General features: G+C 34.5%; 2 protein-coding genes and 1 long non-coding RNA gene across 3 annotated transcripts; 1 reads left to right on the forward strand and 2 right to left on the reverse strand.

Annotated features, from left to right (window-relative positions):
* Window positions 1–300: 300 nt before the first annotated feature.
* On the reverse strand, window positions 301–7,556 carry LOC107496666 (protein DGS1, mitochondrial). Its single transcript, XM_016117973.3, has 14 exons — window positions 7,250–7,556; window positions 6,972–7,083; window positions 6,615–6,818; window positions 6,315–6,452; window positions 5,990–6,151; window positions 4,895–5,089; window positions 3,986–4,080; window positions 3,503–3,592; window positions 2,461–2,533; window positions 2,348–2,376; window positions 2,149–2,272; window positions 1,446–1,556; window positions 897–997; window positions 301–778 (listed from the first exon to the last, which is right to left on the reverse strand). Exons 1-14 carry the CDS (start codon window positions 7,447–7,449, stop codon window positions 658–660), a joined length of 1,755 nt encoding a protein of 584 aa, XP_015973459.1. The 5' UTR covers window positions 7,450–7,556; the 3' UTR covers window positions 301–657.
* Window positions 7,557–9,446: 1,890 nt separating this feature from the next.
* On the forward strand, window positions 9,447–10,380 carry LOC107496629 (receptor-like protein EIX2). The gene is made up of 2 exons (XM_016117936.1): window positions 9,447–9,861; window positions 10,328–10,380. The coding sequence occupies exons 1-2, from the start codon at window positions 9,447–9,449 to the stop codon at window positions 10,378–10,380; spliced, it is 468 nt and encodes a 155-aa protein (XP_015973422.1).
* Window positions 10,381–10,818: 438 nt separating this feature from the next.
* On the reverse strand, window positions 10,819–12,078 carry LOC107496630 (uncharacterized). Its single transcript, XR_002365328.2, has 3 exons — window positions 12,038–12,078; window positions 11,853–11,957; window positions 10,819–11,110 (listed from the first exon to the last, which is right to left on the reverse strand). It is a non-coding gene; the product is annotated as an uncharacterized LOC107496630 (long non-coding RNA).
* Window positions 12,079–14,297: the final 2,219 nt, after the last annotated feature.

Below are 14,297 nucleotides of genomic sequence, written 5' to 3' on the forward strand. Positions count from 1 at the left end.
GGAGTTATCTTAATTTCTTCTATTCTTAATGGCAATACTGGAAATGACGAAAGAATTAGAGTTGCTATTCTACTAATTTATTTGTATTTCTGTTTTCTGTTTTATGCTCCACTTTGTTAGGTAGAAAAAAAAAAAACTTTTGACAAAATAAACTTTAACATTTGATTTTGACAAAATAACCCTTGAAAAATATATTTCAATCGACAAAGTGGCCATCTAAAAGGAATATGGCCGGAATACGTTACAATTGAAAAGTCCATATATATGTTGGTATGCATAATCAGAATTTGATGATCTTCATGAAAAAAAGAAACATATTTCAATTGTATTAGAATTGCGCCCATATCGAGCAACTCTCATTCACATGATTTTTTTAACAACTGAAGTTCCTGAGGGCGTGAAAACACAACCCCAGAAATATATTCCGGAATTTCATAGAAAGTAAAATTTTGACTAATATCAACGTACATCATCCTCTCTAACATGATTTGGAATCAATTTAACTATCCAAATCCTTGATCTAACTATGGTGTGGGAAAAAAAATGTTGTGATCGGCCAACGAATATGTATATGTGCCTGGCATCCAAAACAAAATTGGGTATCAAGTTGAATAAAAGAAGGCATTGAAACCTTAAGAATGAAAGTTAACTGATGCGCTATCGGCGTCTCAACATCGGAACTATGCAGTCATAATCCCTCTTCATGCGCGAAGTCACAGTTAACTTGTAACCAGTTTGCAGGCCAGGCCTAGCCAAATCAATTAAATCCTCTCGCAAACTGTCAATGACAATACTGATTTAGCAATGTTTGCTTTTTTCACATGATGAAAGAATATTACATAGATGTAACAAACAAACATGAGACACCCATAAGAGAGAGAGAGAGAGAGACGTACCAATGCCACTCTCCAGAATCTTCTGCATGTTTCTTGACAGAATAATACAGGCTATTCAAGCTATAGAGTACCAATCCAAACATACATTGTGCATCTTTCTCCTGCAATGAACATGTGACATTACTTTTCTCCCGGGATGATTCATTTAAATTAAGTCAACAAATGAATACACTATTGTAAGTCGCTAATTCAAGGGTAAAATGAGGAGAGTTTTTCATATGTCAAGAAATGTGATACCCAAGCAACAAATTGGGTCATATGTACTGGTAAACAAAATCCGAGGACAAGAACAAGCAAATGAAGGGCCACTACAACATCCTCAAACAAATTACTCTAGATGAAGTTCCCACATATTTGGATGGCACCATCGGAACAATGCTGTTCGGTAAGAAAATGTTAAAAATGTTTTTATTTGTTTTTTTTCTTTTGTTTCTGATTAGTGTCATACACTAGTTTTTCTAGAAGAGTGAGCAACATTGTCAGCTAATCAAGAAGAAATCATGCTTAGAGATATATATGATTCAACAAACAGTCAGGTTAGTTTCTTACCGATCCTTGCTCAACAAAATTTTGGTACTGCATAATCCTCTTTTCAACCTCTATAACAACTAGCCTCCTCTGAATCCGAGCAATTCTACCTCTTCCCTCAGCTTTCTTATCCTGAATTACCATGATAGGGTATTAGATAATGTTTCACATGAATAACAGGTAAATTTCTAATACCTCATAACTCGACAAACACAGTCACCTAAACCCAACAAGGCTTGTATTGAAAAGTAATTGGAAATTATATCGTCAGACTAAAATGAGTTAGCAAAGAAACTAAAAATTTTATAATAAGAGAAAATTATCAAACAGATAGCATCCTCCAATCAATCTGATGTAAACAATGTAATTAAGATAAGGGTTTAGGGAACTTGCCAGTTATATATAGACTTAAGGTATTTTGTGACTTTTGACTTCTAAAAAAAAGGTAATATGTTATGTTATCAGAACGATCAAGGAGTAGTTTTGACCTCATCTCATTATAGTTAAGATATATGTTACCATTAAAAGGCAATGGATTATCTAATCAATTGACAAAACATAAACAAGTTCTGGTCGTATTCGATACTCCAAAAGTTATGCTCTAACTTGAAAGCATTATTGCTCCCGTCAATTTAATTAGTCTATGGTGCAGCATTACCCCAGACCACAATATTCATATTCTGTAATTGGAGAAGAGAGAAAAAAGAGGGGGGAGGGGGATCACCTGTTTCAACCATGCACGCACTAACATGATGAGTAAGAGAGAGAGAATGAAAGCAGGTAATGCAGCTAGAATTGCAAAGTTAATTTCATTTGCTCGTAGAATTTGGTCCAGCTCCAGCATTGCCCTGGTCAAAATATCATTTTTATCAACTAAAACAATGAGAAGTACTCACTTAAATGTTTGGATTTGTAAAACTCACGTTTCAATATCCAATTTAAGCTTCTGAATCTGTAACAACAGATAATGAAATTAATTATCAACAACTACTAAAATATACATTGCATATAATATATAAATAGTAAACTACACTACCTGAATAAGCAGAGCCTCTGCCAACTCTCCACCTATAAGGTTTTGAATAGGATGCCTGATTTCCTTCTCATACCTACATTTATAAATGCAAATATTAAACCATGATACTTAAGTAACAAATACTACAAAAACAAAGTGATCACTATGAAACTAATCATCATTATTATTATTTATAATCTATTTCAATCTTTCATGATAACAGATAAGATTTAAGAGATTTTTAATGCAAATAACTTATAAATATCCTTGTCCTCTTGTTAAATCAAAATCTAACAATAACTTTGTATACATTCAAACATTGAGAATCTATATAAAAATAAAATAAAAAATCATAAATAAAAAAAGAAACCCAGGGTAGATTATTCTAAACTAGTATATCTCAAAGCAGAAGTTTAAACAGGAACAGCACAATGCTTAAAATTATTTTCCTATGCGAATTCATATATTTTTCTAACTATTAATATACAGTTATTTAATCTGGAATAGCTTACTTAAAACCGTAAGTCAAAAACACGTTAGCAGAAGATATAACAATACAGCTATTATGTGCCCAGGAAAAATGATACAGCCATTTAATCAAATACCAGATCAAGTGTTCTTCATAAAAGCACCTATACCCTTCATTGTAAAACGGTCTAAGTGAAAAATCAGAGAGTTGGAGACCAAAACAGTGCCTTCACTCCTCAAGTCCCAAAGGGATAGAGTTGGAAATCCATTTCAGTAGGTATTAACCAAAAAGAAACAGAACTTCTTCTGAGATATAATGAACTGTACACCTATAGTTATAAAGACGATGCACTTTTTTTTCCTTGGGATAAGAGAATAATTATACTGACAGGAAGAAAGAACCTATCAAAAGATTAGTCATAAGAGGATAGGAGATCCTCTATACAAGAACCAAAAAACTTGCATCCTTGCACATGGACAAATCATATATCTCTTTCATAGTTCACAAAAACCTTACCATTATATTATGACTATATTTTGAGATAGTTCTAAATGTGACATATTCCAATTATAGGCAAGGAAACACCTATGTTACCTAGACATGACTATCTCGAGCATTTCCTGATCTGAAGCATTCTCTGGAAACTTCTGACCCTTTGCCCTCTCGCTGAAAGCCAACAACATTCTGTGCAGAAAGTTTAAAGAAAGTTGCTAAGATAGCAATATCCAAGCAGAATGTTGGTAACAAACACTGAATAGATTTACAGTGACGGTACAAAATAAAGCTTCAAAACATCATTTAATAATAATAATAATAATAATAATAATAATAATTAAAAAAAATAGCTGAGAGTAGATCATTGAACCATCAGGATTAGAAAAATTATCATCCTACATTCACTGGTGTGAATTTCAATAAGAAACTGAAATTTTCTTTTCATTCATGCATTGTTTTTCTTTTATAAATATTGTGTACAGAGCATCAAAATAAAAAACAGTAAAAATCTGTTCCTTTAAGTTGTATACATATCTGATTTTTGAGTATAGAAAAAGAGGGACAATGTGTGTAACCAACAACCTGTGCAGTTTGTCAGAAGTCAACTCCAGCTCTGCAGGGTCCATAATACTCTGCTTCTTGAATGTCTCGAATAGATCATCTTTGATGGACAAAATCTGGATATCCATTGAACTATAAGAGGCTTATAAGTTATAATTTTATGCTACTTTATGATTCGTAATCTTTAGTGATGATTTCAAAGGATGTAATTTAGTTACAACTAATAGCTTTTAAGGAATTATGGAAGTATAAGTACAAGTAAAATATAGATAGTAAAATAAAGAATTTAATTTTGATGGGGAGTCAGTGTAAAGCAATTCTACACGTGCATCCAACTATGTATTGTCACATCAGCAAAATAACCACCTTTTAGTTTGACTGCGTGAATGATTATCCAAAAGAACGGATGTGATTGGACAATTGTGTAGAAGTTTTACACTGTCAGTGTATCAAAATTAAATTTATAAAATAAAATAAAAATATTACAAGCTTAAATTAAGATGGGAAATAACAATCTAAATATTGTCTTTATCTCTGATGGATTTTAATTGTATTCTACCTAAGTGCATCAGAAATCAACTAGACTATAGAAAATATCAATCATTGTTCCACTCCTCTTTGAATGGAGAGGAGAGGCAGGAAGAATATAGAAGACAAGCCATTTTCTCCACTGTTTGTAGAACATGATCCTTTAGGAATAAATTATTATCAAATACGTCTTGTTGATACTATTTATGTTGTTGTTGCTAATTATCAGTAGATTAAGAGCAAAAATCAGGTTGAGTAAACTGAATAATGGGAACTAGACTTCGAATCTCATAAGGGCATCTCGAGTTCAAGCCCCCTTTACTTTGTCCAAGAGTATTTTCACATAGAGAAAAAGAAGATGGGGGAAAATGCATGATAGTTAGTATTAGTCAAGAACTGTACCGGTTGTTCCACGTGATCCTTATAAAAGCCAACTGTAGAATCCTTTGCTTTTTGAACCCAATTATCAAGATCAGAACTTCCCATCAAACTACTATGTCGCAGGAGCCAAATGGAACAGGCAGACAGACCAATTGCACCACATGTATAGCCGATCCAATATTGGGTTATTTTCCTTGGTTTTCTGTGGTTGATAACCTGAAAAAAAATAGAAACAAAAAATTCCAGCTAAGAATTTTGTCGAAGTCATTCATAAACCAACTAGTTTTACCCTAACAAATAGTTGATTCATTGTTCAACTCATGAAACTCCATATATATATAGTAGGTTGAAGAAGCTGGATATTGACTCCAGTCAAGACAATTTTTCCATTTCAACAGCCTCTAAGGAACCAAGGAGGCAAGGCTGGAGGGAGGAGAGACTATAGAGGCTCAAGTAGTATCGAGCATGTATGTACTCATGAATTATAAAGTCCAACAAATAACACCTGATGGTAGGGTTACGATTTAACTTCTTCACAATTCACAAAGTTAAGAGAAAGGGTCCTAACAGTTGGTTCACAGGTGAAGACAGGAGAGACAGGGAGAGAATGTGATAAAATAACAAGATGAAAAGTTTGGTAAACCAACTCTGGGAAAAACCACAGTTGAAAACTATAATCAGTTAATCACCAACAAATATCTATCATTCCGATATCTGAGACAAGGAGACTAGTAATACATAGTGATTAAACAGCAATTCCTTTAGAGGACTCCGTAGTGTGTCTTTTGTAAATGTTACAGAAGAAAAATAGCTATGAGTTCACGAGTGCTAAACAGCAATGGAAATAAACATTACCAATACTAAAAGAATTAGCTGTTGGAAATTGAACGATGAACTTATGAGGAATAGATCCTTTTTTATTCTTGCTCACAATCTTAAGTTACAAATAGTTTACAATTTATACTTTATACACAGTTTAACCATTAGAAGGCCAGTTTTATTAGTAGAACTCTAATATATAAACACTTTCTCAACTACCATACAAATATAAGAAAAAATTTATGACAGTCATCTCCTTGAGAAATTGACAAGACATCATAAGATAGAAGCTCTTACAAGAACAGATATGTAAGAATCCAGCTTTTGTAAATTTTGATATATAGAATTGATAGCATCCCTGATTTCACAATCTGTCCACTGGGAATCCTCCTGATTTATTTCCGGCAGCTTCCTAAACAGTAGTGGAATTGAATAGCTTCCATCAACAGAAGAATCAGTCTGAAAAGTGAATGTTGGTTCCAGGAAGAAAAGATTAAATATGGAAAAAAAATTTGCCAAATACAAGTTGAAATTTTACTGGAGTAAACTGTACTTTAACAAAATTTGGCCAACAGCAATGAGAATAACATGAAAAAGGAACAATTAGTTTATTCATGTATACCTGATGCGCTGCATGTAGGTGACCGATTGAACTTTCTAATATTGAGAACATTTCATTAAGCCTAACCAACAATGAAGGCAGCTTATGCTGTGGATCTTTCACCAACTCCTCTCCAATTTTATCAACTTCCACATAAAACTGAAAACCAAGTCAAGAGTTTAAGTCAACAACTGAAATCATAAGTTTATGTCTCAACTTGATGAAAATTACTTAATAACAAAACTACATTCCTTGATGTGATCGCAAAAAACAATTATTATAATGATTTAAAACTAAGGGGGGAATTTCAGCAGAGCACACCTGAGCTAAGAATGTTGCCAGAGCATATCTCAAGCTACTCAAAACCGTTACCCTCTCATGTATGTAAACAGACGCAGTCTGGCAAATATTCTGCACCAAAGATGCTTGAGCAGCATTTCCACGCAACAACTTAGCTGTTTCGTTGATAAAAGCGCTCGGACCCCTCTCAAAAACCATGAAATAAGCTTTACTAGCATCCGATTTCTGAACACATAAACAAGTTACAAGCATAACTGTTTGCAGAACACACATATTTGAATATCATGACTAAAGATGCTGAAAAACTGTAAATCTTAAAGAGTGTATCAAAACAAAATCATGATAATAACGAATGAAAACAATAAAATAAAATAAAACCTCTGATTTAGATTGCCAAAACTGGAGATTCTTCTCTATACTATGCAAGTTCAACAAAACATGTTCCAGTATATCCTCCAATACACCATGCACTCTAGATTCCTTTATGATCCTGCAAGATAACATCATCATAATCAAAACCTAAACCTAGCATTCATTGCACGTGAAAAAAAAAAGCATTATACAACGCGGAGAAATTAAATTCACGAGTAGAATCGGAGCACGTGATTTCGATTTCAATTCAGCTAAAAGTTATCGGAAAATGAGAATGAGCATACATGGAAGAGTCGCGGAAATTGGAAGGGAGAGGAAGAGGTATGCATTGGCGGTGGTGGATTGATCGGAAAGGAGCGGCGAGGTTGGAGAGAAAGCGGAGGAGATTGGATGGATGGAAGGGGTAGAAAGCGCGAAGACGGTTGCGGAGGTAGTTGGAGTAGAGTGAGACGATGGCTACGTTGCTGGTTTCGGTTTCCGCCATTGGAAGCTGAGCTGCAAGCTCTTCGCGGCGGTTACAGTGTTGCTTGGGAAAGAGGAAGAAGAGAAAGATGTGGAAGCTTGTGTTGGATCACGTTTTGAATGTTTTGAACTTATTACCCCTTTTTCTGTTTAATTAAATCGTAGTTGACTTAGTTTTCGTTGTAATAAACTAAGGGGAATGCTCCCACAAAGTTAGAAAAAACGTCTTTTTATAAAGATGTCTACGTGTCGTCATATAATTAGATGTTTTTAGTGAACCGATTTTTTATAAATTTTTTAATTAACCAAAATAAAACCAATTTTATATTAAAATTCGGTCAGACCAACCGATCTAACCGGTTCAATCAAAAACCGACTTAAAAAATGGTCAAATTTACTTTTCAACCCACCCCTTCCCCCTTACACTCACCCATCTCTCCTAGCACCCACCCCACCCCCCAATACGTGAATCATATATCGCTATCACCTGAAGTCTGAACCCATAGCACCTTCCTAACTCACCCTACCAAAACCCTAAGTTCTCCCTGCAACGGGTCTGCCGCGGTGCCGCCGCCGTCCGTGCTGTCGGCGCCTCTGCTTCCTCTATCGTAGTTCGGCGTCCTCCTTCCCCCTGTCGCCGTCCTCTCTGGATTCTCTCGAACTTGGAGCAGCTCGCCGCTGTGTCACCACTCGCTGTCGTCTCGCCGGGCGCCGTCCATGTCGCCGTCGAAGGTTAGTGGCACTGTCTTCACTTCTTCGGTTCTTCTCTTCCTTTTATGTCCTGTTGTTGATTTTTGAATGTGAAACTGTGACTGGGTTAATAGAAAATCAAATAATTGATTTTGTGCTGTTGCTCTTTTTTTAATTCCTGAAGCTTTTGTTGAAATTTTCTTGCTGCTGCTAAAAATAGAAATCAAATCATTACTGAAATTTCTGTTTAGCTTTATTGATTTAAGGTTTAGTGTGATTAGGGATTACTTGTTACTGATTTGTGACGATTGTTGCTGAATGCTAAAAATGAAAATCAAATCAAGTGTTGTTTGCCTGAATCTCTTGGTCTCAGTTTATATTTTGTTCTGGAAAAGAAGGATGGTATTTCAAAATTTATATAGGTTCCAATGAATAACATGTTCTAATAGATAAAGTATATAATTAAATAAGTTCTTAATAAATTTGGTTTAGAATGATTTTGTTTCAAAAATATTTAATTACATCAAAATTATTGAATTTTATAAAAGTAAGAGATAGATTTATTTAACTTTTTTTGTTTTGTTAAACTATGTTGTTTATTTCATTCATATGTTTATTTTTTACTTGGTGAGTTGAATCATTAGGAATTACTCATGTATTGGTCTTATTTTACTAATGAGACCATAATTATATCCCTTTTTTATTTATCGCGTATAAAATTGTCCACTATATATTGCTAGTAACACTTGATAAAATTTTGTTTTATTAATGAAGCTCGACTAAGCTTGGAAGATCTACAGACGGCTATAACTTTTGGAAAAAGAGGAAGGTAACTCTTGAGTCAAATCCTCTGTTTAATTGAATTGTATAAATAACATTTGTGTGTTGATGATGCATATAGGATCGGTTTAGGTGCAAATGTGCAATATGGAAATTTGCGATTGGGTAAAAAATAAAGTGTTGAAGTACAAAAATGGAAGAAACAGTATTACCCAACTAAGTTTCGATGTTAGTGATGTGTCTATTATTCCTATTGTATGTGTCTATTATACCAAATTGTTTGAACCATTTGAGTGCCATGATATATAAAACTAATGCAAGTTCATCCATCCAAAAAGACATGATGTATGGAAGTGATATTATAAGCATGACCTTATGGGTGAAAGGAAAAGATGCTGAGTACAACAACATTCTCGGCTTAGTAAAAAACATTGATCTTTCATCTAATAAATTGTTTGGTGGAATACCAATGGAAATCACAAACCTAACTGGTCTGATTTATTTGAACTTGTCCAAGAATGAGTTAAGTGGTCACAAAGTATTGGCAATATGGAGTCATTGGAATCCATTGATTTCTCTGGCAACCAACTCACAGGGGAGATCCCTCAAAGCATCACAAACTTGAACTTCCTGAACAAGCTAGACTTGTCCTACAATCACTTGGAGGGCAAAATCCCAACGGGCACTCAGTTGCAAAGCTTTGAAGCATCCGATTTCGTCGGCAACAAGCTATGTAGTCCACCATTGCTGCTCAACTGTACCATGGACGGGGAAGTTCCTGATGATGATGCTAATGACAATGAAAAAGAGAGAAAGAATCATGGAGTGAAGTGGCTGTTTGTGAGTGTGGCTTTTCGATTTATAGTGGGATTTTGGGGATTTGTGGGTCCACTGTTCATATGCAAATCATGGATGTATGCCTATTACCATTTCCTTGACGATGTGTGGTACAAACTTCAATCATGTATGTGACTTTATGATGTTTTTCTGGTGCTTGGTTTTTCCTTTGTGTGCATGGAGTTTGTAATGTTTTCTTTTCATTCCTTTTTTTGTAATAGTGGAAATAAAAATACTATGCACTTGTCCTGCTTAGCTTGTTTAAATGTAATCCAGTTAGTATTGTTGTCCCTATAATAATAACACTTAATGCGAGTCAGATTTGGAAAAATCCAAGTACCATCTGGAAAGATGCACTTACGATCAAGGCACTTTGAATCCCTCTTTGTCTGAGTGAATATCTGAGTTATAGAAAATATTTTAGTTTTTTTTAAGAGAAAAAAAGAGAACTCAACCATTTAAGCCAAAATCAGCACAATGGGTAGCATCTAAAGAAAGAAAAATGACATTAACCTCATAAGGATCTGTATATAAATCATATCTTTTAGCTTGAACTATTGAAATGATTGGTATTATGTAACTGTATGAACCAGCAATAACTGTTGGCAATCTGGTGGCTAAGACTTCAAGTGAATACAAGTCATAAAACTTTGGGCAGAAATATAATTCCATATGATCCTATGCAACACTGTATATCAGAGAGTAAAATCACAGTGAATACCGCTTGAATGAACAGAGATTACCCAAAGAAAACAAGTTGTCGATTAACAAGAGTAATTGGAATTAATAAGATACATTCAATACTTAGCAATATATTCCAGATTTCCAATGTTACTTTTCTCCCAAACTTGACTACAATTAAATCCGAGCGTAACCAACCACAGTAACACAACCATCCAGGTTTCTGCACTCAATAAAAGTAAGACAACTTTATTTGTATATCTGACATGTAAAACTGTCCCATGGTTGCCACTTACCCAGCTCGAGTGAAAGTGGAGATTCAGTATTTGAACTCACATAACTTGCCATATTAACAGTGACCTCTCCAAGGATACTAGATCTTGATGGTCCCTGTTAAGCCACATCATAATTCAAACAAACTTCTAACTGATAAAGAAACATCTTAACTACAAAGTAGAGTATACACAATAGGAACAGCAAACAGCAATAGTATCAGCACCATGGCAACAATAAGCTTGAGGAGACATTCATCAATCTCCTTGGAAGAATTATCTCCTGGAAACAATACAAATTCTGAAAAAGAATCTGACCACTGACAACTCCCATTTTGCACCAGCACCTTGCTTGACTTTGCAATAGCTTTACCACTTTCTACCGAAACAACAGAAACAAGCAGCTTCCCATCCCTTGGGTACCTACAAACAAGAGAATCAGTATTTGTTATTATTAACAGAACCATCTATTTCCTTTATTTTCCTGCACACTGAATTACTATTGAAAACAATTCTAAAATCAACATACAACTTTTTCAGCATTAAAATTTGGATAAAAAGAGTATAATTTTGGTGATTTAAACATTTCCCCCTTGATTACAACTACTTTAGAACTTAAAGATAAGTCATCTTTGCTTACTTTTAACATGTCACTCCAGTCATTCAATATTATGATTTGTCCCACTGCTTAGTATTAAGTTATTAATAATGTGAACAAAAATATGTATGAACACTTGTTATTCATATCAAACCAACAACCCGATCTGCTACTTGCATTTGATAAAACATTCAAGTCTCAAGGATTCTATATTATACCTCAACAGAACAACTTCACTTTAGTTCACCTTAATTAATTATCATCCATTTCCAAAATACTAAACTTCTTCACATAATAAATTTCATCTTCTTTGATAAAATTCAACAAATAAAGCACTAGTTTTCGCTGTTTCTAAATTAGAAATAGGATCTAAGATTCTGAGGCTTGCATTGCAAATTCCGCACCAAACGCATAATCAGTTCATCACTGCGGATCAACAATTGCGAACATACGAAGCATATTAAGCTAACGTGAAAAAAAAAACAACAAATTTTCACAAACTATTGCATTAGCATTTATCAACGTAAATGGAAGAATAAGGGAAAAATAAAAATTAAATTAAATTACCTGAAGAGCCTTAAAATGAGAGAACCAGAACTCAAATCTTGTATCAGCTGCAGATTTCGAAGAAGCCTTGTTCTTACTCAACCGAAACATCCTCTCGTCTCTCTTCTGAATCACACTCGCGTTCATAATTGTTAACTGGTAAGGTTTCATGTGATTAATCGTAATGAATGGAATACAATACTTACCATTCCACGTTTCTTGGTGACTGCTTGTGCTTCGGTTCAAGGGTGTCGGAAGAGTATATGATCATTTATGTTCAACAACTACATGGATACGCAATATCATCAATTCACTTGCTAACTCTGTATGCACTTAACATATAACACCAAACAAGGAATGAATTCTAAAATTTCAGTTCAATTTGGTGTTAAGCAAGAACATTCACCAAGTGCATAACCAAAATTCAATTTCAATCATCATAAATACTTATAGAAAACTGCACAATATGAGTTACAATGCCTAATGAAAACAAAATTTGAAGCCTATGATGATCAGACATAAGATTTAACTTTCAGGCAATTTATCGAACAGGTTGTATGTAGGATTCATAAACAGCAATTTCAGTTTAATGTAAGCATCAATCAACCCAAAAATTTCAACCAGCCAATACACATTCAGTCCAGAAACACAAATAATCAACTATCCTAAGTCTAACAAGATCAGTAAAAGCAGAATCAAAAGGCACTGAAATAAAAAAAAATAATTAGAAAAAAAAGAAACAGACACAGAGGATGGAATGGAACCTGCGTTGAGGAGTGAAAAAAGAAGATAGCATAAGGAGCGGAGGTAGTGTCGTAGCGGCACAGAGTTTCGCCGCCGCTGGTCGTTTTCACCGGAACTGGAAGGTGCAGACAGAGGTGGCGCCACGAACAGGGGTGTTGCGTACAGGAGGAAAGAAATGGAGAACTAGGGAAGAAAGAAAAGGAAGAAGGGAGGAGGGAGGGTTAGCGACGGTGGTCGCCGGCGGTGGGAACAGACGGACGGAGGTGGGAACGGACGGACGGACGGAAGGTTGGTGTGGAGGTCTGCGGGCTGGGCTGGGTTTCAGAGAAGAAGAGAAGAAAGAAAGAAGGTTGGGCGGGCGTGGCTTCTCAGGGTCACAGGGTTTAACTCGCAGCAAATTATTTCACCATTTCACTGTTAAGCTTGAATTTGGGCTTGGACAGATCAGGGGTTAGGGTTAGAATTATTTTTTTATAGGGATTTAATTGTGTTTTTAAATTATTAGAGATAAATGTCTGTAAAATAAAAAATTAAGGATATATTTGCCTTTTTATAAAAAATTCAAATATAATTCGATTTATATTGTGTAAATTGATCGGAACAAACCGAATCTAATAATTATAATACGGACAATTAGGTTTATTATCTTTTTTTAATAAACCGATTTTATTCTGAATTATTAAAAAATAGCTTATTAACCGGTTTAATAGAGATGTCCAATCATACTATGACACGTATGAACGTCTTTAAAAAAAGACGTTTTTTGTGTCTTTATGTAAGTGGCCTCCATAAACTAATAACTCATAAGTTTTAGGAAAAAAGACAGATAGGTCCTGACTTTTCAAACTTTTGACAAATACATTTTTGACAAAATTTAAATACAAAAAAGTCTCTGACTCTAACAAACGGAGGACAATTTAGTCCTTCCGTCTATTTGCCTCTCATACACCTAACGGAACTGGCTGACGTGGCTGAAACAGTGTACAGGTGTCCGTTACGGTGCCACGTTGGAAGGAGAAAAAAGTTCGAAGGACAAATAAGTCTTTGACGTCATTTTACAAATAAAGTTCGAAGGACAAATAGGTCATTGAGAAATTTTTTTTCATTATACTTCTATTATGCTTCTATTATGAGAATTTAGTTTATAAAATTAGGCTAATTTTTTTTTTGTATGAAAAAATATTGGTATTTTTGTTGAAAATGGGAGAATGTAGTGTAATTATAGATGGGTGAATTTTTTTGTGGGAAGTCAACACGTGGGGGGCGTAGTGCAACACGTGGAGGGCGTGGTGAACACGTGGCATCATTCTGGCCAACACGTGGGGGGCGTGTTGAACACGTGGCAGCATCTTAGCTAACACGTGGGGGCGTGTTGAATAATTTTCACAATACTGTAATACACTTCAAATGTCAATATTCAACCAAAACACCAATTTTCTTTCCATATTAAAAATAATTTCTGATAAAATTATGCTTGTATTTTGAAATCTAGTTAACTTGTTTTATTCTACAATTTAAATTATTTGTATTAAAATTGTAGAAATTGGGCTTGTTATGTTTCTACTCTTTTTCTTAAATTGCATTAGTTTAGTTTTAGTGCATTTATGTATTATATTAGAATTTGTTAAATTGCATTAGTTCAGTTTTCATCATACCAGTGGCATTAGTTAGCATCAGTTCATTTATACATCAAGTTAGCATTAGTTCATTTGTGCATCATTC

This window comes from Arachis duranensis, chromosome 7 (assembly GCF_000817695.3).
Source record: "Arachis duranensis cultivar V14167 chromosome 7, aradu.V14167.gnm2.J7QH, whole genome shotgun sequence".
Classification (NCBI taxonomy): domain Eukaryota; kingdom Viridiplantae; phylum Streptophyta; class Magnoliopsida; order Fabales; family Fabaceae; genus Arachis; species Arachis duranensis.

Excerpts from the sequence above, each read along its gene's own strand:
- LOC107496666 (XM_016117973.3), bottom strand. The coding sequence starts at position 7,449 with ATGGCGGAAACCGAAACCAGCAACGTAGCCATCGTCTCACTCTACTCC. Across the intron at positions 7,084-7,249 it reads AATTTCCGCGACTCTTCCAT|GATCATAAAGGAATCTAGAG; the intron begins GTATGCTCATTC and ends GTTATCTTGCAG. Across the intron at positions 779-896 it reads GATTCTGGAGAGTGGCATTG|TTTGCGAGAGGATTTAATTG; the intron begins GTACGTCTCTCT and ends TGTCATTGACAG.
- LOC107496629 (XM_016117936.1), top strand. The coding sequence starts at position 9,447 with ATGGAGTCATTGGAATCCATTGATTTCTCTGGCAACCAACTCACAGGG. Across the intron at positions 9,862-10,327 it reads GTGGTACAAACTTCAATCAT|CAATAACTGTTGGCAATCTG; the intron begins GTATGTGACTTT and ends TGTATGAACCAG.